The sequence below is a fragment of the Hippichthys cyanospilos genome, chromosome 19 (assembly GCF_059441005.1).
Source record: "Hippichthys cyanospilos isolate Australia breed blue-spotted pipefish chromosome 19, RoL_Hcya_1.0, whole genome shotgun sequence".
Taxonomy (NCBI): Eukaryota; Metazoa; Chordata; class Actinopteri; order Syngnathiformes; family Syngnathidae; genus Hippichthys; species Hippichthys cyanospilos.
Genome location: NC_142387.1, coordinates 14,997,931 through 15,022,894, shown reverse-complemented (window position 1 = coordinate 15,022,894; position 24,964 = coordinate 14,997,931). Strand labels below are relative to the sequence as shown.

General features: G+C 43.8%; 1 protein-coding gene across 5 annotated transcripts in view; it reads left to right on the top strand.

Annotated features, from left to right (window-relative positions):
- arhgap21a (Rho GTPase activating protein 21a) overlaps window positions 1–24,964 on the top strand; it is a 53,898-nt gene that overhangs the window by 19,918 nt on the left and 9,016 nt on the right. For 2 of the 5 annotated variants that reach the window (XM_088401626.1, XM_088401624.1), the window contains 8 exons: window positions 13,526–13,714; window positions 15,409–15,430; window positions 18,763–18,855; window positions 18,959–19,037; window positions 19,110–19,164; window positions 20,338–20,361; window positions 22,244–24,098; window positions 24,747–24,893. In XM_088401626.1, the coding sequence (XP_088257752.1) occupies window positions 13,526–13,714; window positions 15,409–15,430; window positions 18,763–18,855; window positions 18,959–19,037; window positions 19,110–19,164; window positions 20,338–20,361; window positions 22,244–24,098; window positions 24,747–24,893 (2,464 nt within the window). Of the gene's footprint in view, window positions 1–8,413; window positions 8,855–13,525; window positions 13,715–15,408; window positions 15,431–18,762; window positions 18,856–18,958; window positions 19,038–19,109; window positions 19,165–20,337; window positions 20,362–21,479; window positions 21,590–22,243; window positions 24,099–24,746; window positions 24,894–24,964 lie in introns of those variants that run through there. The other 3 variants (XM_088401628.1, XM_088401625.1, XM_088401627.1) reach the window with 3 other exon arrangements.

Below are 24,964 nucleotides of genomic sequence, written 5' to 3'. Positions count from 1 at the left end.
GTGGACCTGTGACTCTCCCCAAAAAACTGTCATGAGAATGCCAGCTGCTGCTTGCGCTGCTCACGTTCTTGTCAAGCGGCGAACATGAGGGGAGTAAACACCGGTGGCCAAAGTGCACTCATACGTGGATGAATATTTGAAGTTCGCTCACATTGCAAAAGTGTATTTTTAGAGACGCGATCATCTCTCCTGTCCCGTCTGAATTTTAAATGGCCACCGTGAATATTTCACAGAGCCGAGCTGAAAGTGAGAGATGACATTTCTGGTTAGGAGCCGTCCTAAATGTGTCTGGTTCTCTCTCATTGCTTCAGATGAATTAGGTACGAATACTTCAGGCCTGGTCAGTATAATCTGTAGTGTTTAGCACTTGAGATTTCTCTTGGTGTTAAGGCTGGTCCTAGGAGCACATAAATGGCTCTGTCTCTGTCTCTTTCTCAACTTACAAAAATCTTGCTCTGGTCTCGGTCTTCAGTCAGTCAATCAATCAATCAATCAAATTTTATTTGTATAGTCCTGAATCACCGAAGTCTCAAAGGGTTTCACAGATGAAAAGAGGTCATGTCGAGACTTCTTTCGAAAAAAGAAGTCATACATCTTTTCGGTGTAAGGTACCCCTTCTGTCAAAGCTCCCAGAAGGAGAAGGAAAAACTCAAAAACCCCAAATTGGGGAAAATCAGAAACCTTCAGAAGGGACCACAGGTGGGTGGAGCCCCCTTCCAGGCCCACGGCTCTTGATCCACGCTAGTCTCAAAGATGTCCTGGTCTCGGTTGGCGTGGTCTTGACTCCACCATCAATAATCCGAATGGAAGATGACACGATAACGAAAACTAAAATATAATGTATACACTACCAGCATCCAAATGTAAGACTTTAATATTTTCAGAAAGGAAATTGTTTGCACCAATAAGCTTTTACCTTGTATTATTTTTCAAAGGTTATAAACGGATTACAAAACTCTAATATTGACATAGTGGTACAGCTAGCCACCGCATTTCACCTGTTCTCAGGGTTGACTTTGCTTTCATAAGTCGTTCGAATAATCTCCACTAAAGCCTGCCCGACAGGTTGAACCCAAATTGATTTGTTGATGAACTGCAGCTGTTTGTCAGGTATCGTCACGGCTTTATTGTGTTTGTGTATCTGGCTGAGCACCGCTTCTTGGGTTACATCCAGCAGGTATGCACCAAGAATGCGCATAATCTCATCGTCTGAGTTTACAGCGGTCCCGCTTCGACCCTCAGCCGTTGATTTCCGAGGTCGTCTTACAGTAAGGCTCTTTTATGAAGCCTACGTGGTGTCAAAGAAGTCTTTCACAGATTCAAAGTTTACATTCGGGATGGACGCGTTCGTCTATAGCGGTCCTTCGTCTTGAATCAGGTGTTTGTCCGCAACTGGCTGGAGTTTCCAGACGTGGGCGACGTCTAATGGAGGATGAATCTTTCCTCTGTTTGTTTATTTTTTTGCCCCACCGCAGGCCATCAAATTCCAACGTGTTTTTCTGGCTTTTGTTCCGTCAGATGAAATTTGGCAGCCGGCTGAATATCGACCGAGCCGTTCCTTGCGAATTGGAAAAATAAAATCCCAAGCGAGGGCACTGTACCGATTGAGTTGGGACTTTACAACACCGCAAACGTGTTTCCTTTTGTTGTCGTTCGAGAGCAGCTGCGCACGAGTGAATGAGCCGGCTACTGAATGCTTGATTGGCAGAGGCATTTGTGGGGCGGGAGTCAGAGGTCGCCGGGAGACAATTGTCCACATCAGGCGCAGCTCCTTCACTGTGGATCTCGCTAATGTGTGCGAGGTTCATGCAGACGCACACACCCTTTCCTCCGGACTCTTTTTGGGTGCGCGTCCAACCCAAACCCAAATTCTCTGCAACCACAGCGAAGGAAATCCCCCTTTATTTTTTTCCCCTCTAGAATATTGGAGGGTATGTTTCTTCTGTATGCAGATCATCTGGTCTCCACAGCAAACTGTGAAGCGCCATTGTTGTTTTTGCCAATGAAATCGACGTGACGCACGGGCTCGTTCGAGTGCCGCGGACAGGAGGCACGGGGAGTTGCAGCGATAACATTTGGAGTTGTTGGATGGTGACTCATGTTTGAGTAGGACGTTTGTCAGAATGAAAACACAGCTGGCCACATGTTCCTCAGCGGTGGAGCGCAAGTAAAAAGCACCAATACAGCAGTGTCAAATTCAGGCATGGGCCCATAGGAGATACGCTTTGAGGTATGAGAATTGGAGTAAAAAATATAAAGTCTTTGATGAACTTTATTTTGTCTTTGTAAGTCACTGTGTCCCATAAATAGAGAGCTATTTTTAGACCGGACCCGTCCCAGCTCATCCTCATCAGTGCAGGAAAGGAGAAAAAACATCTGACATCAAATTACCTTCAAAGAAGTGGCTGATTGACTCAAGTGTAAGCAGACATCCGCTCAAAAAAGAAAAGTATAACTGTCGCACAGTATAAAATCCTAATAAACCGTCAAACCGGTTATCTGGTATCCGTGTATTGACCTTACAGTGGCAATATAAGACACACATCAGGATGTATTTTGTAATAGCAATACTAGTACTAGTAGTTGTAATCGTACTATTACAAAATTGTGCCTTTAAGTACAACCGATTCATGCAAGGTAGTTGAATCCGTTTCTTTTTCATCTCGTCACATACTGCCAGTTTAAAAATCCAAAAACCGATCAAAACGTTGAAAAGATCCACTCATGGCTGAAAACGTGAGGTGAATGTGTTTCAAATCTTGCCGCATTCCTAGTAGACTGATCATGGACAATAGAATTGGGAATGTTAATGTGTTGCAGCTTCTTTTCCCTTCGTTTACATTCAATCTTTCCATCGTTTTCCGCATTGTTTAAAGATGTTCCCAAACAAATTCCCTGATTCATTCGCTTCCCCATTCGCCAGCCTCGTTCCACTCCAGGCCAAAAAGGTCCGCCCTCACCGCCTCCCTCCCTTGATGTATTGGCACGATGGAGTGCGGCGCAATCTCATTAGAAACCCTTCAGATTGAGTCGCCCGTCAAAACCTGACCTCCTCCACTGAGCCACTTATCGGCATCTCCCCATTTCCGCCGGTTATATGAGCACGCGGATTTTGCATTCATTTCAACAGATATACCGTACGAGCATGTCTTTGAAATAAATCCGGAAGTCATTGCGCCGCTGTTCTTCAATGAAAGATGAGAGCAAAATAAGATTGCGGCTGCCTCCCTGTTGACGGCGGGATTTGCAGCCGCTGATTCGGCCCGTGTGTGAAAGAGGGGCTTTTATGAGCGTTGCACCGGCGTTGAGCACGTAGCGGGAGAAGTCTGTTGGCCGGCCCTCATTAGCTGGCCCTTTTGTTACAGTGAGCCAAACCACGCCGAGGCCAGATGCAACGTGTCCAGATTAGATCCTGCACCCGCCGGGACTCTTGAAAAGCCACCTCTGAGTCAGGCCTAATCCCCCCAGCAAGACTTTCTTTTTTCAGCCTTTCTCTCTGCGTCGCACAGCTGCAGATAAGTTAGTCACACACAAGACCAGGAATCGGACATTGGAGCTTTCGTGCGCGAGTACCTGCGCCTTCCCTGGAGAATTTTTGTATCGAAAACAAATCGAATGCTGATTGTCAGACTATAACATACAGATTGTTACAGCTGCTAGACCAGTTCTTCTCAATTATATTTTGCCAAGCCCCCCAGGAAAGAAAGCTTTTCGCACCCCCTCCCCAATTTGCCACGCCGACCATAAATAATCTATAAAAATGCTGCAGCTATATGTAAACCTGTATTTTTTTAACATTAACCAAAGAAAAAAGCAATATAAATCAACTTTCAATCGTTTTTAATTATTTTTACAGCGTTTACGTGAGTTACAGCTTAGTCTAAAATAGAAAAAAATAATCAAGGTGCATTATTTGAGAAGCATTTGCTCGACACACATGGCTGTTAAAAGTTTAGCCCTAGGCCAACCTATCAGAATTTGGAATAACTTTTGCAATATAATTATAAGGACCAAAATAGTCCAATTGAGACCTGCTTCTCATATTTTTTAGGCCAGCAGAGAAGGCCTTACTGGCCTTCAACCTAATCCAAATATTCAATCAGATGTTTACAAATTTTGGGGGGTTTGCATTATTACACAAAGCAGAGTTGCAGATAATTATTTAATAAACATGCTCAATCTGGTTTTCCTCTCTGAGACGACTTCCACTACTCTGCTAACTCCATTTGGTCTTTGTTTAGAAGGATACTGTTCCAAGCTTGTCAAACTTGGAAAAGTATTCTCAACTTGTCTTCTAGCAGATTTTGGAGTGCGTCCGTGGGAATTTTTGTCCATTCATTCAGAAGACTGTTTTGTTTAGGGCAAAGGGCGCTGATGTTGGATCTGAGGGATGGTCCTCTTGGCTCACCTTCTCCATTAACTTCATCCCCAAGGTGTTTGACTGGCTTTTATTTTTTTTCCCACTGAAAAACATAATCAAAGCAGGACATTTTGGACCTTGCGGTGTACACTGGGAACCGAAAAGGGGTTTCCCTAAACTAGTGTTCTCAAATGGGGGTAACCTCAGGGGTACTTGGAGGAACTCCAGGGGGTACTCCAGATTTAAATTCAAACAAACAAACGTGCAAAAAAAAAAAAAATTAAAAATGCATATTTAATGAATGAAAATTTTCAGGAAAATATAAGTTATAAACACATTTTATTTTCAGTAGGTTATTTAATATCACTATTTTAAAAAGCTAGCTTGGTCTGATTATCTTGGTAGAGACCAGTTAATGGCTATTTCTTAAAGCGTCCTCATCACCACAGGCTACCAGACCATAACAATTTAAATTTTTTGCGGGTGTTAATAAATTTAACCCTTATTCGAATTCGAATGGTTGAAAAAAAAATCATAACTTTCTTTAATTCTTAATTATACGCCATTCACGAAAAAATCAACGCAATGCGAATCGTTAGTAAAGTGTGTGCACAAGGGTTAATTTCAACACAGCCGCAGTCTGGATGTTGTTTTTGGCCCTGCTCGTCATGTTGCGTGAAGCCACAAGGTCATTTACGGAAAGATCAGACGAGGATTCCAGAATCCTGTTTTGGATCCAAGCGCAAGCAGGACCCGTGCAGCGCCAGGCAACAATGAGAGCGGGTTGGGGGGGTCTGACGAGACCTCGCGAAACCTCGCGACACAAACTTGAATATTGTTTTGTTCTTGGCGGCGACACCCCTACGCACCTGGCCATTGCGCTATTGCATGATTTCGTTTTTATGATTGAGCTTTCTTTGGCTTTGTTTTTTACACCTCAATCGCATCCCATAAAGTTCTTCAAAGAATCTTAACAGCCGGCGTTAAAGAGCCGCAGACGTTTTTACTGTGTGTCGAAACGCGCGGTTTCGTCATGCTTTTAACCTGTTGCCGTGCTGGTGACAAATTAAGTACACGCCCCGGTGGCTTTTAATTGTCTTTCAATATGATCCAGACTCTATAGGGCTGCATAACGTTTATTTGTCTACTCTGTGCGTGAGCGCCAGTTGCCATGACAGGTCTCCAAACAGACCAAGTGAGAAGTAACAAATATTTTCTTACTGTACAGCAGGAAAAGAAAACCTTATTTCCTAAGGTTTCTCTGCCGTTGGAGTCAATTCTTGGGATTCCTTCTCCTGTTCAGGTCGTCCGTAGCCAAATCCTGTATGTGTCTCCGAGCAGCCATAATATGGAACAGTAGAATCTCATGTTGCGTTTACTTCAAATGGGAATTTGGAGATTGCGATTTTGTTTGATTTGGTTTTTGTTTCTTTTATATGCTAATTACATGGCATATAAAAGACACTTAATATTTGTAGTATGAAGAAAAAAAAGGTATCTCCAGGTTTCACTCTACTAGATCAATTACGACAATAGATTCCTCCCTAGTTTTTGTTGTTTTGTTTTGTTTTTTTCCAGCAACGAAGAATACATAGAATTAGTAATACATATATGCCTTAGATATTTTTTTTTTCTGCAAACATTACCCAATATATCGTAATACGTATCGTGATACGCCTTTGTTGTATCATAATATATTGAAATACCCAGAAGTAGTCATTTGGTATTTTTCCGTAATCGGTTCAGTTCATTGCGATAAAAGCATGTTTTTTTTTTTTTTTTTTAAGCATAAAAATCAAGGAATTGCTAGCTTGTACTTAAAAAAAAAGACAGACGTAACTTTTTTTCATCTCAATTTGTTCTTTGAATCCGAATGAAAGTCGTGTGAGAACTCTTGCTATTGTATATACAATAGCTAAGATGAGCCCAATGATCGGAAAATTTGTTGCAACTTTGAAACACATGACCCGCTTCTCCCAACTTGTCGTGTAAACAGACACATCTAAAACGCGCACAAATCTTTCTTTTCTGGATTTGAACTTGGAGCCAACGCAAAATGTGCCCGTTCAGAGGAAGTTGAAGCGGGACCGTGTCCGCGGACACTAACCGCCTCGGAATCGCATGGGCGCCCGCCGTCCGATGGCAGACATTGTTGCCATCAAGTTTGTTGCCGCGGCAACGGCGGCTATAATATCGCTGACTTGTTTGCTCCTAGGCATGGCCAAGAGCGACACGGGAGTTTTCCTGCCGCAAGACTGTTGCCGATCATGTGTTTTTGATTTGAAAAGAATCCCCGTGAATTTACAAGATAGCACATTGGCTTCAGATTGCGAGCGCTTGTAGTGAAATTGTGAAACAGCATGTGGTGTTTTTCCAAATTCCTTTCTCAATGCAGCGGTTCCAAAATAAAAACCATTCCTTCGGTCTAAATCACGCTAAAATGACACTCGGGCCTTTTTCGATTCCTGCCGTCTTTTCCATAAGGAATATCACAGGCTATATTGGGCCCGATGCGGTAACCGGATTCTGCTAACCAAACTGCGAGGGGAACATTCCGCGACTGGGGTTCCTGTTGTTGTTGTTGTTCACGGTCACGTCGCTGTCTCAAATATTCCCCATAATCAAAATAGATTGCTGTTTACGTTCGCGCCGCTTTCTCTAGCGCTACGCTAAGCGAGCGTACGAACCGCAGGGCTTGTTGATGGACGTGTCTTGGCTGCAGGCGGACGGCGAGCTTGTTCTCGCCGCGCCTGTTAATTACAGCAGGCGGCGGGGAAAGTGTGATGAAGCCTCACCGCGTTGGCCTTTTGGCCCACCGGAAAGGGAAAGATCCATCTAGTCCAGGAGTCCGGTAGAGAGCGAAACCATAAGGCCGAACCATTGGCGAGCATTGGAACGACTTTCTCACAGCTTCCATTTGTTGTATACAAATTCGCAACCCAAATTTGCGTGCAAGTCTTTGTTGTGTATTTTAGTCCGGCCAAAAGTGGGATTAAATCAAGTTTGTATATCCAAGAATCACCGCAGTCTCAATGGTGAAAAGGAAGTCATATAGAACATCATAAATACGCAACAGCATCCCCTGAACAAAGCTCTCAGAAGGGGAAGGAAAAATTCAAAAACCCCATCTGGGGAAAATAAGAAACCTTCAAAAGAGACCACAGGCGGGAGGAGCCCCAGTACAAGTCACACGTTTTCGTCTTAAAGTATCAAGCAAGTCCTAAATTATCGTGCTGTAATCACAAAAAAAATCATGCTCAGTTCTTGCAAAATTTCAAGCAAGCCAGTATGTGGTTTAAGTATATAAACACCTCTGATATCAGCCACTTGTCGACCAATGTTAGCATGTATCACCAAAACATTTATTAGCGTACACATTGTCAATCACATACATTTTTTTAATGTGTCTATCTCTCCATTTCTGAATCAATCGCATAACTAAAATGAAATTTTGAACAGCTTTTAACAAGGCAAAGCTGTATTTTTAACCTAGCTTACCAGGCTACGATGGTTTTATAGTGACGTAGTGAAATTAGCTGTCATTTTTGTTGCTTATCTATAAGTTGTGAACCACGTGCAAAAATTGCTGTTTTCTAAAACAATTTTTCTAAAACTTGATCAAGTCTCTCTTGATCAGCATTTCACGCTGCAAAATAAATAAACGCGCCAAAAATCCCTGCTGGTATCATATCGGATTGATATTGATGTCGGACAGTTCTCTTTAACTGCGACATCGGTATCGTGTCGGTTGTGAAAACGTTATCGGGGCGCCGCTAAAAAGGTCATTTTCTGGTAAACGTGTACTATGGCAGTAATATCAACGTGGCATCGGTATCGGGCCGATAACCAGGATTAATTCAAGGTTTATTGCGCGTCAGTCTGACTGCGGCGTCAAGAGGCGAGCGTGCGATGTGGGGATGGAGGAGACAGGAAAAGCAAAGAAGCGGCGCTGGAGTGTGCGCGTATGTTTGTGTGCGCATTCCTCCGAGTTGTGTGTGGCCAGTGGGTGGGTGCGTCAGTCAGTCAGCCGTTCAGCGGGTCGGTCCCGGCTCTCCGCGGCGCGCTCGGCTGCCGAGCGGAAGCATCGGCATGCGTCCGGGGAAGGATCCCGAGGAAGGACGGAGCGGTTGAAGACGAGCCGGAGCGGATTTTGGAATAGCTTCCGTATCTCTGGGAATCGACTATGCCATGCTGGCCCAGAGGAACGGGCTTCCCGCGGGCCGCAAGCCGGTTCCCCCCAGGGATCTCGCCGACTTGAGGGACGGCGACCCGGAGGGCTGCTGCCCCCTCTCGCCGTCCCCCCCGTCGGGGAGTTGCCCCTGGGCTCGGCTGGCCGGGGTGGACTGCTGCCTGTCGGAACCGTACTGCCTCTGGTTCCAGCTTTTGGCCAGAGCCTACTGGGGCGAATTGGAACTCGGGCTCAAGAGTTCCACCCGTGGCGTCTCCTGGGCTCGGCTGCGGGAAGCCTCCAGAAAGAACTGCGTGCGATCGCGGGTAAGCCGCATGGGAACAATCATAGCATCCCTCTGCAATTAGAAGGAGGTGCCGGGCCAAAATTCCTGGATGTGTGCTTACGTGAGGCTTTGAGGAACGCTCCGCCGTATAGCTTTACATAGGAGGCGTTCGGAGGGGAGGGGACTTTGTTGTGCTGCCTGAGGAATTTTCTGTGCGTCATCCTACTCTCCTGTGGCAGCGCAGTCCTGCTTTACTCACCGATATCTTTGATTGTGGTATGATTTGTTTGCGTTGACTCTGCGCTTCTCCGACGCGGGCGCAAGAACCCCCGGGGGTACGTAAAAGCACGATGTGGGCTTTTAACAGGGTTTCTGCAGGTATCAGCAATTTCATTTTTTGAATGCCCTGACGGGAACAGTACATTTTTCTTTACAAATTCAGAGCAAATTAACTAGAAAATGAAGCCTCGTATCGTTTAATTGCATTTTTGTGACTCGGTTGCCCTATGCCCTCTTTTGGAAAGTCTTATACAGGTGAGCATTGTCGTTAATGTAGGGCTGCCAAACTGATTGAATTTGAATCCCGATCACGATATTGGTTGCCACGATTAATTAACTCTTTCAGGATCAAGCGTTACTGGAAAAGAAAACCACTGGAGGGCCAGTATATTTGGCATTTTACCTCATATGGGTGCTGCCATATGAACGATCGACTTCCATTCTTTAGTTACACTTACACTAGCTTATACTGTGCAAGCAGGTGGAGTAGATTATTATTTTGGCCATAATAATAATCCTACGTCAACGACGCAATTTTTCGACGCGGTAACGTATAGGGTGTTACGCCAGCTTTCTCCTGGCGTTTTAGGCCTGCCAGTACTGCTACAAATGTAGTTCCAAGTTTTATAAGTCCGTCACGGATGCAAACCTCACAATGAAATATAAAATGACCATTTATGTTCTGTGCGGCTGGAATCAAGTCAGTCATTGTCGGAGCTGGCGTATTCAGGGCATATTTTCCCGCGATAAAATGAACACGGGTGACTAATGTTAAATGTCTGCGGTCAGAGAGGTTCGGAAAGAAAAAGTGCACAGGAGTTACGAGAGCTTGGATGCGTGACGTCATCCGCTCAGGCCTGACTCAGGCTAACAAAAACATATTTTTTGGGGTGAAAGAGGACCAGCCGTGGCATTCAAACTCAAATCACAGTCAAAAGTCCAACTCCATGGTGGTGAGGTTCCAGATCCACCTTTTGATTCAGTTGAGACCCAGTTTATATTTGTGTCCAAAGTAGTGAACTTTTGTTTATGGATTTTGATTAATTGAAGCTACCCTATGCTGGTACAGGGTGGTACAGGGTTATCAAATAGCACTTGCATGTTCCAGTTAATTTGTTCTTAATTTGAAAAGAACACTTCACTGCTCCGGTCCTGCATTAAAGACATGAAATTAGATTTGCTGAGACATGTAGAAACCTGTAAAATCTTATGTTTTATTTCTGGAGGCATGAAAAAGGGGTCACAATTTAGCAATATACTTACGACTTCATGTATCCTATTAAAATGTCATAATCCGATCTAAAGATTAGTCAACAGACAGTTTTGATGAACTTATTGAAAGCATAGTGGCAAATATCGTGTTTCTAATACATCTCATTTGCTCGATGGAAAGACCTCCTAAGCCTCGCCGAGCCAAATAGCTCAGCTCTTACATAACGTGACATTCATTTTTTTTTAATGCATAAAACCAAACAAACAGCGAGACGACGTCAGCTTCGCTCCGGGTATTGCTGAAGATTTCAGCCGTCAGAGCGTGAAGCCCACACCCATCCTTGTCCCCGAAGACCTCCGCATCTGCTCCTCCCAGACAGTCCCGGCAAAAACTGGGGATCTAGAGGCTATGTCTTGTACTTGCGCTTGGGGATGTGTTTTAGTGCAGTGGCTTTACACGTTTTTTTTTCTGTGAGGTATCCCCAGTGAAAGTTTTTCTCAGCCAAGTACAATACTGCTTTTTTTTCTTTTTTTTCAGATAGTTGCTGGTACAAGTACTCAATTCCTGAGTAGTCATATATACAAATACCAAGTAGTGATACCACTAGTACTTTCGAAGTACAATTCAATGTACTTTTATTTTATAAAATGGCTCCTTCTTTGACAAAAATTCACAGTTTTTGCAACTAGCCCCCATATAAATTGCCTCAAAATATATTATTTTCCGCACTATAAGGCGCACTGGATTATAAGGCGCACGGTCAATTCATGACATATATTAAAACTTTTTCCATATATAAGGCGCACCGGATTATAAGGCGCCTCCTCGATTAATGACATACTTTAAAACTTTTTTAATCACAATATAGTAGTATTCAATGTAATAACAATAATAACTCAAATAATAACCTTGTTCAACTGTAAACACACAAAAGAAACAGGTAAAGCTTACTTTATCACTTCATTCCCCATCTACAAATCCCAATCTCAGTATTGATCCACATATAAGGCGCACTTGATTATAAGGCGCACTATCTGCTTTGTAAAAAAAAATTAGGGCTTTTAGATGCGCCTTATAGTGCGGAAAATACGGTATATAAAAATACATTCATAGCTGAAATGCACGGGTAAAAATGGAAGAATTGACATAGCGATGAAGTTATTTGATTTTTTTCATCCCTCAAATGAAAACTTGCCGACCTTTGACGTCATACTATCATCGGGGCTCACGGACGCGTTTCCAGAAGTCGTCAGACCGCAAAAGATGGACTCAGTTGTGTAACTTCTCTCTTGGGTGGGCGGACGGCGCAGACACGCAACCGTTTGTTTCCAAGCGATTGAAAAGGCGCATTTTTCACAACGTAATCCCCGTTAGGTCGAGAGCAATTAGGTCTGATGTTGAGCACGCACCAGTGCATCATCGGCGCGTTGTTGTTGTTCCCCCGCCCCAGTCGCAGTCGGAATGCGCCGGATAAGTCTCTCATCGGGCAAACGCGCCGGAGAGCCCCGCGAAGCCCCCGACGTGCAATAACCAGAGCCACATGTGCGCGAAGCCCCGGGCCGAAAACAAACGGGCTCTAAACGGCAAGGCTTATTATTTTGACAGATATTGTTTTCCCCCAATCCAACCGCGCTTAAAAAACACAATTATATGTGCGTATGTGTGTGTTTGGCCTCATCCCCGGATGCCAGACATTCCTCGCCGAGCGTAATGACGGATGTTGCGCGCCTCTTGTCTGCGTGTCGATCTCAAGAGTCGTTTAAGTCCGGTCGGAGCGTCCGCCGCCGTGCTTGAATGACGGTTGCTGGCATCCAGGTGCCAGAAAGTTTTTCTTTCCTTAGGCGGTCTCGTGTAAGGGAGGTAAACATCAAGGGGACTGATTACCAACGAGGTTATGGTAACGCTTTCAAAGATTTGAAGGGATGTGAGGGCCCACTTGAAGCTCTCGGAAGTACATTGAAATTCCGTTAGCTGGTTGCTATTCTCCAATTCTCAATTCATCCTCAGTCGGCGTGGGCCCTGATATCACCATGAGCGATTTCGATTTCAGATCTAAAATGTCCCTTTTTGAAATACAGCGTTCCCTCAATTTTTGCTGGCCTTACAGTAGCAGTAAATGAAATCCCACTAAAAGAAAAAAAACTGTCAAAAAATAACACAGTATAATTTAAAAAAAAAACAACTAATATATATCCAAAATTAAAATATATTTTTTTATTTAAATATACAAATATATATCTATATATATATATATATATATATATATATATATATATATATATATATATATATATATAGATAGATAGATATAGATATAGATATATATATATAGATATATCTATATATATCTATATATATATATATAATTTTTAATATTTATTAGATATTTTTACTATAGTGTCTTTTTCATTTATTTTACATTTTTTACTTCCCCTCGAAAAAAAAAACTATTTATTAGATATTTTTTTATTATACTGTGTCTTTTTCATTTATTCCACATTTTTTGTTATTTTTTTATATATAGCTACACGTTTTTTCACTTATGTTTTTGTGTTTGTTTGTTTTTTTTTTCCCCAGTTAGTTTTTTTTTGCAAGGCAGCGAATAGTGAACCATGTTCTAACAATTTTCCAATTAGCTAACAGTCTACTTCTAATGAAATGCAGAATATTTGGTGTTAAGAAACATGTATCATGAAGTTAAAATAAATATTTTGTCTATTTTAATTCTTCTTTACGAATAGTATGCCATCTAGGTGAGCTATATTTAGAACATACAGTACCTGTCCCCCACTCCTCCTCTGTGTTTGCCGAGAATCAGAAAAAGAAAAGCGACAGGCATCTAATTAACTTCAAAGAAGTGGCTAGTTGACTTAAGTCTACTTGCAAACTATTACCATATTTTTTAGGTCTTTTTGTGACGTCCTAAAATGCCATCAAAGCTTCAGTTTGAGGAACAGTAGAAATTAGTGTCAAGGATCTAAACTCTTAGTTGTCTTTTGAGCTACATTTAGCCTGGGTCGCTAGCGGAAATGATGAAGAGTCTCGTTATTACTTGAGAATTTGTCATTTTCCCGTTTGCAGCGTATTTTGAATAGTGTATATTAGTGTGCCACAAATATTTCTTCATCTATTTGTTTATTTTTGCTTATTTTTTCCACCGCGATCGAAATTTGGACGAATGGCTTGAAAAGTGAGCGCGGATTTCTGTGTTTTTCCCAGGCCAAGCAGAAAGATGGGCCGGACCAGAGCGACGCGTCGGCCGCGGCCTCCCCCGGGCCCGAGGAGGAGCCCTTCTCCTGGCCCGGGCCCAAGACGCTTTGCCTGCGTCGGACATCTCAAGGCTTCGGCTTCACACTGCGCCACTTTATCGTCTATCCGCCTGAGTCTGCCGTGCACAACTCTCTCAAGGTAAAGAGCATTTTTATCCCCGCACAAATTAGCTAAGTGCAGGGGTATCAAACGCATTTAAGTGTGGTCGTCACACATTGACCTAATTTTGAAATCTGAGGCCAGTAAAAACTGTTCAAAAGGGGGATTGCTAGCAAAAATATATTTGTTGTTTCCGCGGGCCACATAAAAGGATGTGGCGGGCCGGATTTGGCCCCCGGGCCTTGAGTTGGACACCTGTGGCTTAGCGTGTCGCTTGCTGTCGTCAGAAAATTGAAACCCATTTAACGAGTTGGATCGATTATCCTATTTCGTTTTTTCCCAAAGAATAAATTTAAAGACCAATGTATTCCAATCAAGCTTTTTCTTTAAAAAAAAAAAAAAAATCAGTAAATCAATTTTCTCTTCTCTAATTTGTCATTTCTAGTTTATGATCGAAAAACTGCTCAAAGAGACCAGCCGGGACTACAAATACCTTCAAATTAAGCCCAGTATCGTATATACGCAGATAATTGGTGTCGTTACTTGCCCATCTCTATAAATATTATGACAAAAATAAAAATTGTAAATATTACATGTAATAATATCGACATATCACCTAAAAAAAAAATCATAAATAGCCCAAAACATAAAAAAAACGACATAAATATTGGAAAATACTGAAATTTTTGGACAACAACACGCACCGGTATATGAGACGCTCTGGCAAAAATTTAAAAAAAAAATTGTCACGGATAAGCCGCACTGGACTATAAGCCGCATGTCATAACATCAGATTTACTGGTGGACTGCCTCTAGGTAGCTAGCAAAAAAAAAAAAAAATGCAATAAGCCGCACTGGACTATAAGCCGCAGGGCTCAAATCGTGAGAAAAAAGTTGCAGCCTATAGTCGGAAAAATACAGTCATTCAAATATTGGGAGATACTTAAAAATGAACTTAATGAATATTCAGAAAATCCCAAAACAATTTCTGTTCCTAACGTTACGTAAACAGCGGCTAGATAGAAGCGGCAACGAGGGCATGCAGAGGTTTCTGCTCAGCCTTTCAACTTGATCCCACCTGGGACGACTGCCAGTCGTCCTCTGGATAACATCGGCCTTTGCCAATCTGCTTTTTTTTTTTTTTTTTTTTGTTTCTAATCCCGATGTCCCAGCTCTCACAGCCACCGATGTGCGCAGATTCCCGTCCAGCGCGCTCGGGCTTTTAGCTCATAAGTAGGGCAGAGTTTTAATGGGAAGGACTCGCTGAGGGGTCTTTTACTGACCACTGCCAGGTACAATCTCTCTAATGACTCTCTCACTCGTTCACTTACACTTATGAAAAGTCTACACACCCCTATTCAAATGCAAGATAAAACATAGCATCCGAAGGGGGGGGGGTGTATATTTTTTCAATCCGCTTTCCATGGATTTTGTAGCGACGCGCAAGCCAGCAGGGAGGGTTAGCACGCGTCCACTGCAGGCAACTTTTTAACCCCTGGGTGTCCAGGGATTTTTCACTAGCCCGGCCTTAATATCGCCCAAACTCGGGCGGACTTTGAAATGGTCATAACATCGCCAAAAATACATTTATATTGACTTTCAATCCTTCAAAAAAGAAATTGCTGTGTTGCCCTGCTTGCAGTTTTGCTGTGTTGTTGTTTGGGGGGGAGGGATGTCATAACAGTAAATGAGAGAAAAATGATTTTTCCCCCCCTCTCTGTTTTCTTTTCCAGGATGAAGAGAATGGCAGTCGAGGTAAGTGTCAAAAATATTTATAGATCAAAGAAAGATGTAAATAGAAAAGTGCACGTGAATTAGAGATGGGGGTATCAAATATATTAGTCAAAAATATACAGGAACTAGGAATTTTCCAACTGCAGTAATTGAACATGTCCACATTTTGAGAGGAAAAATATACTGAATAAAAATTGCAAAAATATTTGGGAAAAAATGTTAAAACAAAAGTTAAGCGGGAAAGGAAAACAGACACGACATAGAAAAACGGTATGAGGCAGAAATAATTAAAAATAAGCAAAAGAAATCTAAAGAAAATATTTTACAAAGAATACGCAATGATCGGGAGGAAAAAACTGTGCAAAACCACAAATATTAAATAATAAACTAAAATTCACAAATATAACAGAAAAATCCTACAAAAGGAGCCAAATATAAAATGATATGCTGTACATAAATTTTACAAGGACAAAAATATTAGATGCAAATACAAGACAAACAAACAAAAAATATTGGACCTAAAAAATGGAGAGTAATGAATAAAAAAATACACAAATCAAGATTGAAAAAAACAAAACAAAAACTGCAAAAATATTAGAATGAAAAATAACAAATATCATATGATCACCCATCACCCAACATCAAATTACGACGCAAAACATTTGTTTGAAAAAATTCAAATATATATATATATATATATATATATATATATATATATATATATATATATATATATATATATATATATATATATATATATATATATATTAGGGTGGTCAACTTATAACTGCATAAGTCAAAACAGACCAATTTTTTCCCCAAATCTGTATTTGAAAAGCATTCAAATGCCAGATTTCAATTCCAATGCAATTGCAAAATTGCTAAAATGATTTTACGTATATAAAACTGGGGTTATTCCCCCCAAGGTGTCCCGTTGTCCTCATCGAAGGACCTTTCCGCCTCCTGCAACTTTGCTCAGGGCGAGCAAGTGGGCCGGTGGGCCTCAACTTGGACGGCGCACGTTTGAAGTAGGCGGCTAATCCCACTGCTTTCTTTATTAAACGCCTCCTCGCAGGAAATTGAGGTTCCTTTTTGGCGGCCGCGTCGCACGCCGATGTCGTGACGGTAATGCCCCCGGGGCCCCCGCGAACCGTCGGTCCGCTTGGCGCCCGTCCAGGCGGCTCGTAAATCCTTCTCGTAGGAGGCCGACATCTTGAACCCAGGGCGGTGAAGAGCTTTGAAAAGTAGCATATCACTGTTAGCCGTTTCCGCTTTTCCGAAGTCCGTCCGCCGCATTTGGATTCGTCACGCCGTGGGTGAAGATATCTCGCTAAAACGTTCAACTTTTCGACACTTTGGCACCATATGCCGCGCGCTACGTGCCATTGTGACAGGGAATTTGCTCCCGTCATCATAAAATGGAGAATTTGGCAAGTGCGGACGCAGATCCTGGCGCCTACATCTGGACACGTTTTCTTCAATTGGAAGAAAGGAATGTGTTTTTCATTCAAGCGCTCATTCTTCACGCAACTTCTGGCCAAGACTTGACAGCTGATGACAGGAAAGAAAGGGGAACTACCACGCAAAAAGACCCACAACAAGTATTATTTTAAATCAAGAGTTTTATCGTCAGATGCATTGTAAACTATACAATTTCATTTCATTCCTTCTCTGCTCATGTCCCCTAACATTCCACACAATAATAAAGAAGGCAATAAAAAAATATATTCGGCACTATAAGGCACACCGCATTATAAGGCGCATAGAATAGGATCTACGGTAGTGGCTGGGCTTGCGTTATCCTGTCGAAATTTCGATATGTTGTATATACTCCGATTTTTACGCAATTTATATGGGGACAAGGGGATATTATATATTTATATGGGGACTTTAGCGCAGTTCCATCTAGTGGATGCATAACGCAACCCCAGCCACTACTGTAGCTTCTATTCTATGCGCCTTATAATGCAGTGGGCCTCATATATGAAAACTGTTTTAAAATAGGCCATTTATTGAAGGCGCTAATATCATAGATTTGGTGGGAGGGGCGGTCTTCGGACATAGAAACCTTCGGGGTTTTCCGATACCCTGAGAACTGTTTGAAGATAGTAGAGTAAAACATAAAAGGTTCTCATTCCACGAGCAAAGGAATTCTTAGCCTGAATTCTGCTCTCTCTGGAGCTTTGGTGTATCTTGTGAGTTAGAACTCTGCTTTGTTACCTCCAAACGTCCTCAAAGAGAGCAAGGTTCTCGCTTAGGTCAGTCATTATGTGACATCATCTTGAAAGGGGTTCGCAAACAAAGCTTTGTGACATAGAAAGAATGACTAGAGAGCGCATGTTGTTTACGTTCCCCCACAAATTCTGCTGATCGTTACCTCCCTGGTGAGCAATTTGTGATGACGTGTTGGTGGGGCAGCGCCAAAAAGGCCTGGCGAGGTTTCTTCAGGAGGTCTGGCTCAGGCAGGTGTTTCTGCCGGACCGCGTCAACAAACCCGCTCCGTCTTCTTGAGATCTCTAACACATGGTTGCGCTTTTTATTTTCGTTTCGCCCGCCGTCATCCGGATTTCAGGAGACAATAGAACGCGCTGGGATTTTCAAGACGCGCGTCGGAAAAGTAGCGTGTGGTAGGACTTGGTTGTTGGGAGCGGAAAAGCTGACAGGAAATTGTCATTCTTATGCGCATTGTAAATTAGCTTTAACTTCTGTTGTTAGCTTAAGAAATACCATAAAAATGTTTTCTGAAATTAATACTTCTAATGGTCTTAAAATTTTAACCCATCCACTGCCATTGACGGCTTTATACGTCAAAGATAACTCATTAGTTGCCATTGAAAGCTATAGAAGTAAAAAAAAAAAAAAAAAAAAACTAGACTTGGCAGTTAATGTCATGGAAAATGTCTGTATTTTTTCCTAAATCCTCATCCTAGTATACATGAAACATACACCAGAAATTCTTATGGCTCAAATGTGGCATGGACGCAAAACCCAAATATTCTCCACCTGTAAATGTGAGGGGCGGAGCTACCGTCAGGCTCAAGGTTAGCCAATCAGAACCGAGCAAGCAGGCTGCAGCTGTGGAACGAAATCCAACCAAAACACTGGATAAAAGGGTCTTGTAATTTGCTGCCCTCTGCTGGCCACATGTCCCTAATCACATGCAGGTATTAAAATATAGGATTATTTTTTAGATCTCTTAAATGATTATTGATTGAAAATGTTAAAATCAAACAAAAAGAGCATCAAAATAAAATTGTTTAAAAACGAACCGGTCTTGTGAAAAGTCAAATCTTTTCAGAAAAAATGGCTGAATTTGTCACAGCCGCGTTGACCGATGTCCTTGCGCTCGGCAGGGAGACAGCGAAGCCGCCTCGAGCCCATGGACACCATTTTTGTCAAGCAAGTGAAGGACGGCGGTCCCGCGCACGGAGCTGGACTCTGTACAGGTACACACACGCGCGATGAAAACGGGGCGAAAAAGACGTCTATATCCGTCAACGGCAGCGAACGATTTGGTCTTCATTCTCTGAGTTGCTTTTTGGCGCGCAGGCGATCGCATCGTGAAGGTGAACGGCGAGAGCATCATCGGGAAGACGTACTCGCAGGTCATCGCCCTGATCCAAAACAGGTGAGCCGCCCGCTCGTTGACCTCCGCGCCAGCGTTCTCCTTCTGACCTTTTCTTCCGTCTGCCGGTCGCAGCGATGCCTCGCTGGAACTCTGCGTGATGCCAAAGGACGAGGACATCTTGCAGCTGGTAAATTCGTTTTATCGTTTGTGCTAACAATTCTAAGTTTGCATGCATCGGAACACTACAAAATGAAATTCTTATTTTTTTCACTTCCTCAATCAGACTTACGTTACACACAATAATAAAGTAGGCAATAAAAAAACTGGCATTCAATCATATCATCAAAAATTTGCGGTCTAAATACGGCTCTTAATATTTGATTTATTTGTTACTCATTATTGCATTATCATTGTTTCATTGATATAAACATTTAAGGTTTTTTTTCATTCTTACCATTCAAACGTTTGTATTCTTATTCAGACTTAAGTGAACATTTTGTTGTGTTTTGCGAATTGTGTCATAAGGTAAATACATAATCAATGCGGGTAGGGTATATTATGAATTGAAATATTGGAACTCTGGTTTAACTTTTTAAGAAAGCCTTATTAAATAAACTTTCAAACTTTTTGTCTCTAGACCACGGGTGCCAAACTCAAGTCCCGTGGGCCAGATCCGGCCCTCTATATCATTTTATGTGTCCCGCGAAATGCTAATATGACTTCGAATGTCTAATATACTAAATTTGCATGTTTTCTTTTGATACGTTATAAAATCATCTATGCGGCCGGATCAAACCGGTTTGCGGGCCAGAACCGGCCCACGGTCCGGATGTATGACACCCCCGGTCTCAGACGACAACAACAAAAAACAGCCATACGTTTAGAAATAAGTTGTTTCAAGTTCCAATTAATCTGCTCTCAATTTGAAAAGGAAACGAGACCGTAAAATCTCATGCGCCAGCTCATATTCTCCGTTACTTGTTTGCCACTCAAACGAAAAGAGCAGCCAGTCATTCAACAAACATCTTTCGTTTTAAACGATGCAGTCGGCGTTCTTCTGACAACCGCGTGAGATCTTCTCGCACACTAATGTCAACCGTGTCAACTTGAGATGTTCGTCACCGCGCATAAAGTCGCCCGTGGTGCGTGATGTCCGCTCGTACATCCATCGCGGTTACATTGCGCTCTCACTTCCTTTTCATTCACACTTCTCTGAAGCCTCTTTGATCTCACCAACCTTGCGGTTTATTTTTAGCCCGCCTCACAACATGGGATTTTTTTTTCATGTCTTTGTGCTTGTACCTGTCAACTTGTTTTCACTCCTTTTTCTCCTTGGCTTTCCTTCGCCCGCCGACCGCAGTTTTCCAGGGACATCACCGCTCTGGTAAGACGGCAACGACGCTACAGATCGACCGCCTTGGTTTTCGTTTTTTCTTTCATCGTTTGAGTCGTTTTCGTCTTGGAATTTGAAAAAAAAAAAATCAGTCCCCTGGGTTAGTTTCGTTTAGCCGTCGTGAAATTTTGTGGAGAGAATACCGACAAAATGAAAACCAGTCTGTTGGACGTTTCTAGACTTTATGAATATTTCTGTAAATGCAGCCCGTGTAGCCGGGTTCTCCTGTGACATGAAATTGTTCAACCATGTCTATCGTGAGTAGACCCACAAAAAAAGTCTCAAGAACCCAACCCTGAAAAAAAATCACAATTTAAGGATCATTTTGACAACCAGTTTCTCAAAAGTAACAAGACATTCAATGGGTAGACCCACCAAATATTCTCAGGAATCCATGCCCGAAGACTCATAAAGTCTTGTGGAGATTTCCAGGAGTCCTTATGAACATCTTAGGAAAATCCAGTCCCTGAAGCCAGTTGCCAGTTCCAGCCACCATTAAATTTTCTGGGAATGTTTTATCACGAGTAAAATCCACAAAAATGTCTCAAGAACACATCCGTGAAAAGATACTTTGCCGTTCTGATCTTAGGTCATGTTTTAGAATCGTTTTTGGCCATTTTCAGCAGTCCCTCAATAAAACTGAACCCCAGAAGCTGATTTCTCTAGGTAACGTGAAATTTCATGGGTAAACCCATAAAAAAACGCCTCAAGAACCTGGTTAGGTAACATGACGTTTAATGGGTAGACCTACCTTTTTTTAATGTAACTTCCAGCAACTGAGTTGGCGTAAAACATAAAGATTCTCTAATAATGCAATTCCATAATGTCTCAGGTCTCCCAGAGTTCCGCAAGGGTGTGTCGGGCACTACTCGCAGATTTGATTTCTGTGGCCCTCTAATGGCATTGAAGCATCAGAACTCATTGGCGCTGTCAGTAACCTGAGAGCTCTTCGGGAGAGCGCCATCGATTAAAGTCCAACCCTGCAACTCTTTCGCTTTCATTCTCTCAAGAGCAGCCCGAGGCAGAGTCCCAAGATTGAGTCTTAGCTGAAGCCGTCCGAGCTGAAGTGAGGGATTGGTGTTTTGAAGGGTTTGGATCAAGGTTTTGAGTTGCAAGGGCAGTCATGTTGACAGACGCGGCGTTAGCGGCCAGCGGCAAAAAGAGGCGTCCTCTCTTGGGATTCTCCTTCCGCCTCAGAGCGTTTTCTCCATCCAAGAAGGTGGGTAAACGCCCTACCTTCCTCTTCCTCAATCCTTTCACTCCCCATCAGACTACTTGAGTCGTTTTTTGCGAATTCCGTATGTCTTGAACAGTCACAGAATTGCATATTTTAGAGTTCGATTTTCGATGTACTGTAGAAATCATGTTTGACTATAAACTAGCAAACGCGAAAACGTTTAAAAAGGTTTAAAGAAAGATAATAATGGGATGAGATGATTATGATTGGACTCATCCACAGCTATGTAGCAATTTTTTTCTACGACCTTAAATGAGACCGTGCGAGTGGTGAGAGGTGTATGCAGCTCCCAGTAGGTCAGCACTATCACTGGCAAAATACCAATTAAGAGGACTACTGCAGTATTTTCTCTTAATCTTGTAAATGTTGGACGTTGTTTCCTGCAGGTTTTTCAGTTTTTTTAATAGGTCAAAAACTTGACATGGTAGAGAAAGAAAACAGATCAGGTCTGGGCTCCACAAACCAAAATTCATTAAAAACAAACCTAACTCAACAGCCGTAAACCTGAATCGCTAAACTCGCAAAAACATCTTTTTGAATTCTGTCTGAAAAGGTTCCAAGCGCTGACAGTTTGAAAGTTATCAAAAGCTATCAAAAGTAATCAAAACCGCCCCTGTCCTTTATGTGGTCTTGCAGGCGTATTCTCAGGACGCGTACCTTAAAGGAAATGCGGCGTACAGCGGAAATGCCCAGAACATCCCAGAGCCACCGCCCATATGCTACCCTCGGATCGAGATCAAGGCCGCTAGCAAGGTGGCGGAAGCAAGTGACGCTGCTAAAAACTCCCCTCGAGAGGCACATCCAGGTGCAGGAAGTAAAGGAGGGGCGACGGAGAAGAACCACCGAGTCCAAATTCCAGTTCCCCCTTCACCTCTATCGCCACAGACGGTGGTTTGCGTCTGTAAGGACAACGCGAGGACAACCCCTGAGCATGGGGACAGGGCCGTGCGGGTGGCTCGGGCAGGCCCAAGCCATCAGCCTGAGGAGCCACGACGCCGTCCTTCCCCTGAACAGGGTTCTCCTTTAGCCATACCTCTGGTATCTTCACCTCCGGGAGGTGCAACGCTGCAGCTTCCTTCTCCTCGTCCCGCAGGGACCCCGTCCCCAAGTACTCGAACTCACTTGAGCCATCTCGAAAACTCGTCGGTACGACCGGCCCTCGCCGCCGCCTCACCGGACGCGTTGTCACCCAAAGCCAACCGCCACTCGCCCTCGCCGACAGCACCCCCCTCATCCTCCCCTCACCAGAACATCGACTGGAGGAACTACACCACCTACAAGGACTACATCGACGCCAAGAGGCTCCACACGTACGGCTGCCGCACCATCCAGGAGCGTTTGGACAGCTTGCGTGCCGCCGCCAATTCCAGCTCCGCCTACGCTCAGCAGCGCTCAGCCTCTCCGTGTAGCGGTCAGCGAGGACTGACTGCCTCTCAGGTCCGATGGAGGAGCATCTCCACCGATCGAGGGGTGAACGGCGGGACCCACAGTAGTCCGTTACGAAGCGTCTCCCAGGAGAGGCTCGGCGGCTCGGAGCGGAGCAGGAATTGGCCTCGGAGCGCTTCCCAGGATGCTCTCCCGTTCTCCACCCCCGCGGTGGCGCCCGGCAAATCTCGAACGCGCTCCTTCGACTACCTGGGCCAGCAGCCCGGAGAGCAAAGCGGTCTCGGCGCCGCAGACCGGACGGGTTTGGAGGACCGTCTCCTGCTTTGCCAAGGAGAGGAAGCTAGAGCTAGCAGGCAGTCAGCAGGTCAAAGGGCTTTACCTCGTCTTGCCGCAAAGGATGTAGACGGACAAGAAAACGGAGTACCAAACCCCTCTTTGGCTGATCGACTGTGTAGCAAACCGCCGTTAAGGACCGACGGCAACGTTACGAGGCCCACGCGACTGCCTGTCAAAAACGCAGTCTCAGACCCCACAGCTGCCACTGATACCGCAGACTTGCTGAAAGACCAAAGAACTCACATCACTGGAAACCATGTGGGGTACCCGTCGCCTCTGCGCTTAGAGCTCAGAACTCGGGCCGACAGTCTGAAAATGGAGAGCAGGTCCGAAGCCGCTCCGGTGGCCAGGTCTTCATCTTGCTCAGGTCCTTCCTGTAAAATACCCGCGCAGAGACTCACACAAAGCGGCGTTGTCCCATCTTCCGACACAAACGGAGCTCTGAGCCAAAAACCCAAGTCTAGCGTTCGGACTAACGGCGCTTTAACGCAGGGTGTGGAAGGACTTGATGCCACGGTGGTCGTTTTGCGAAAGGACAAAAACTCAGGAGCTACCCGCCCGCGACCTCCGTCCTTCGTCTTCGCCGTTTGCGACGAGCAAGGCGGCGTGGGCTGCAAGTCGCCGCCGTTGGTGAAGGCCGGTTCCGCCGACGCCGTGGCGTCTTGGACCAACAGCTGCAGGGAGATGCATCTCAGGAGGCTGGGGGTCACTCGGCAAAAGGGTGGATCTCAAAACCTGGACGACTCCCTGGACTCCATCCCCTTCATAGGTAACACGCTTCACCGCCCTCGTTTGAGTCATCACCATATACCGAGATTGCTAATACTTTTGAAACTCTGCATTTCCCTCTTAAAATGGACATAATTCCAAAAGAAATTTCACAGAAAGACCTATATATTGCCACGGAACTGCAAATTCAGATAGTAACCCTCAATATTTTGTGGTTTTCGCTGGACATTCCTCAAAAATAGTTGACCTTAAATCCAATCACTTATTACCATGTCTGTTTTGGGTACTAGAACCTGATGAAAATGAAATCTCATATGGCGTTTGACATCAGGATGGTGCCGTGTAACTTTTGCGGTTACGACAGACAGCACAAAAGCGTCTCGCGTTTCTCACCGTCTTCAAAGAAAGAAAGTCAAAAAGCGTGTCTCCTCATGTCCCCAGTGACATAACAGGCCAAACCAGGGCCTTGCTGATGTACTTTAATGCGTGTCACTTTTGCAGTGATTCGTAAGTAACCAAGTACAATAATCATTTACTTCCACTTTTTCATTCCAGATTGCACTTTTTCTTTTTTACTTGTAAGGGTGTAGAATGAGGACTCTTTTTTTTTTAATCCAAGTACTTAAATTCTAACCCACCCCGAAATGTCTCTAAAACCCCGAAAATTTTTGGTTCATGTGCGTCTTAGATGAACCCTCCAGTCCCAGCATGGATCTGGACACGATCAACATTCCGGCCTCGGCTGTCATCTCGACGACGCCCGTCATCACCACCGTACCGCCCAGCCCCACCGCCACCTCGCCTCTAATGCGCCGCCACATGTCGCACGACCACGGTATGGATTCATACCGAACTTTTCGCAGAAGTATATTACACAATACATTGCCAAAATGGATTTTTGACGAC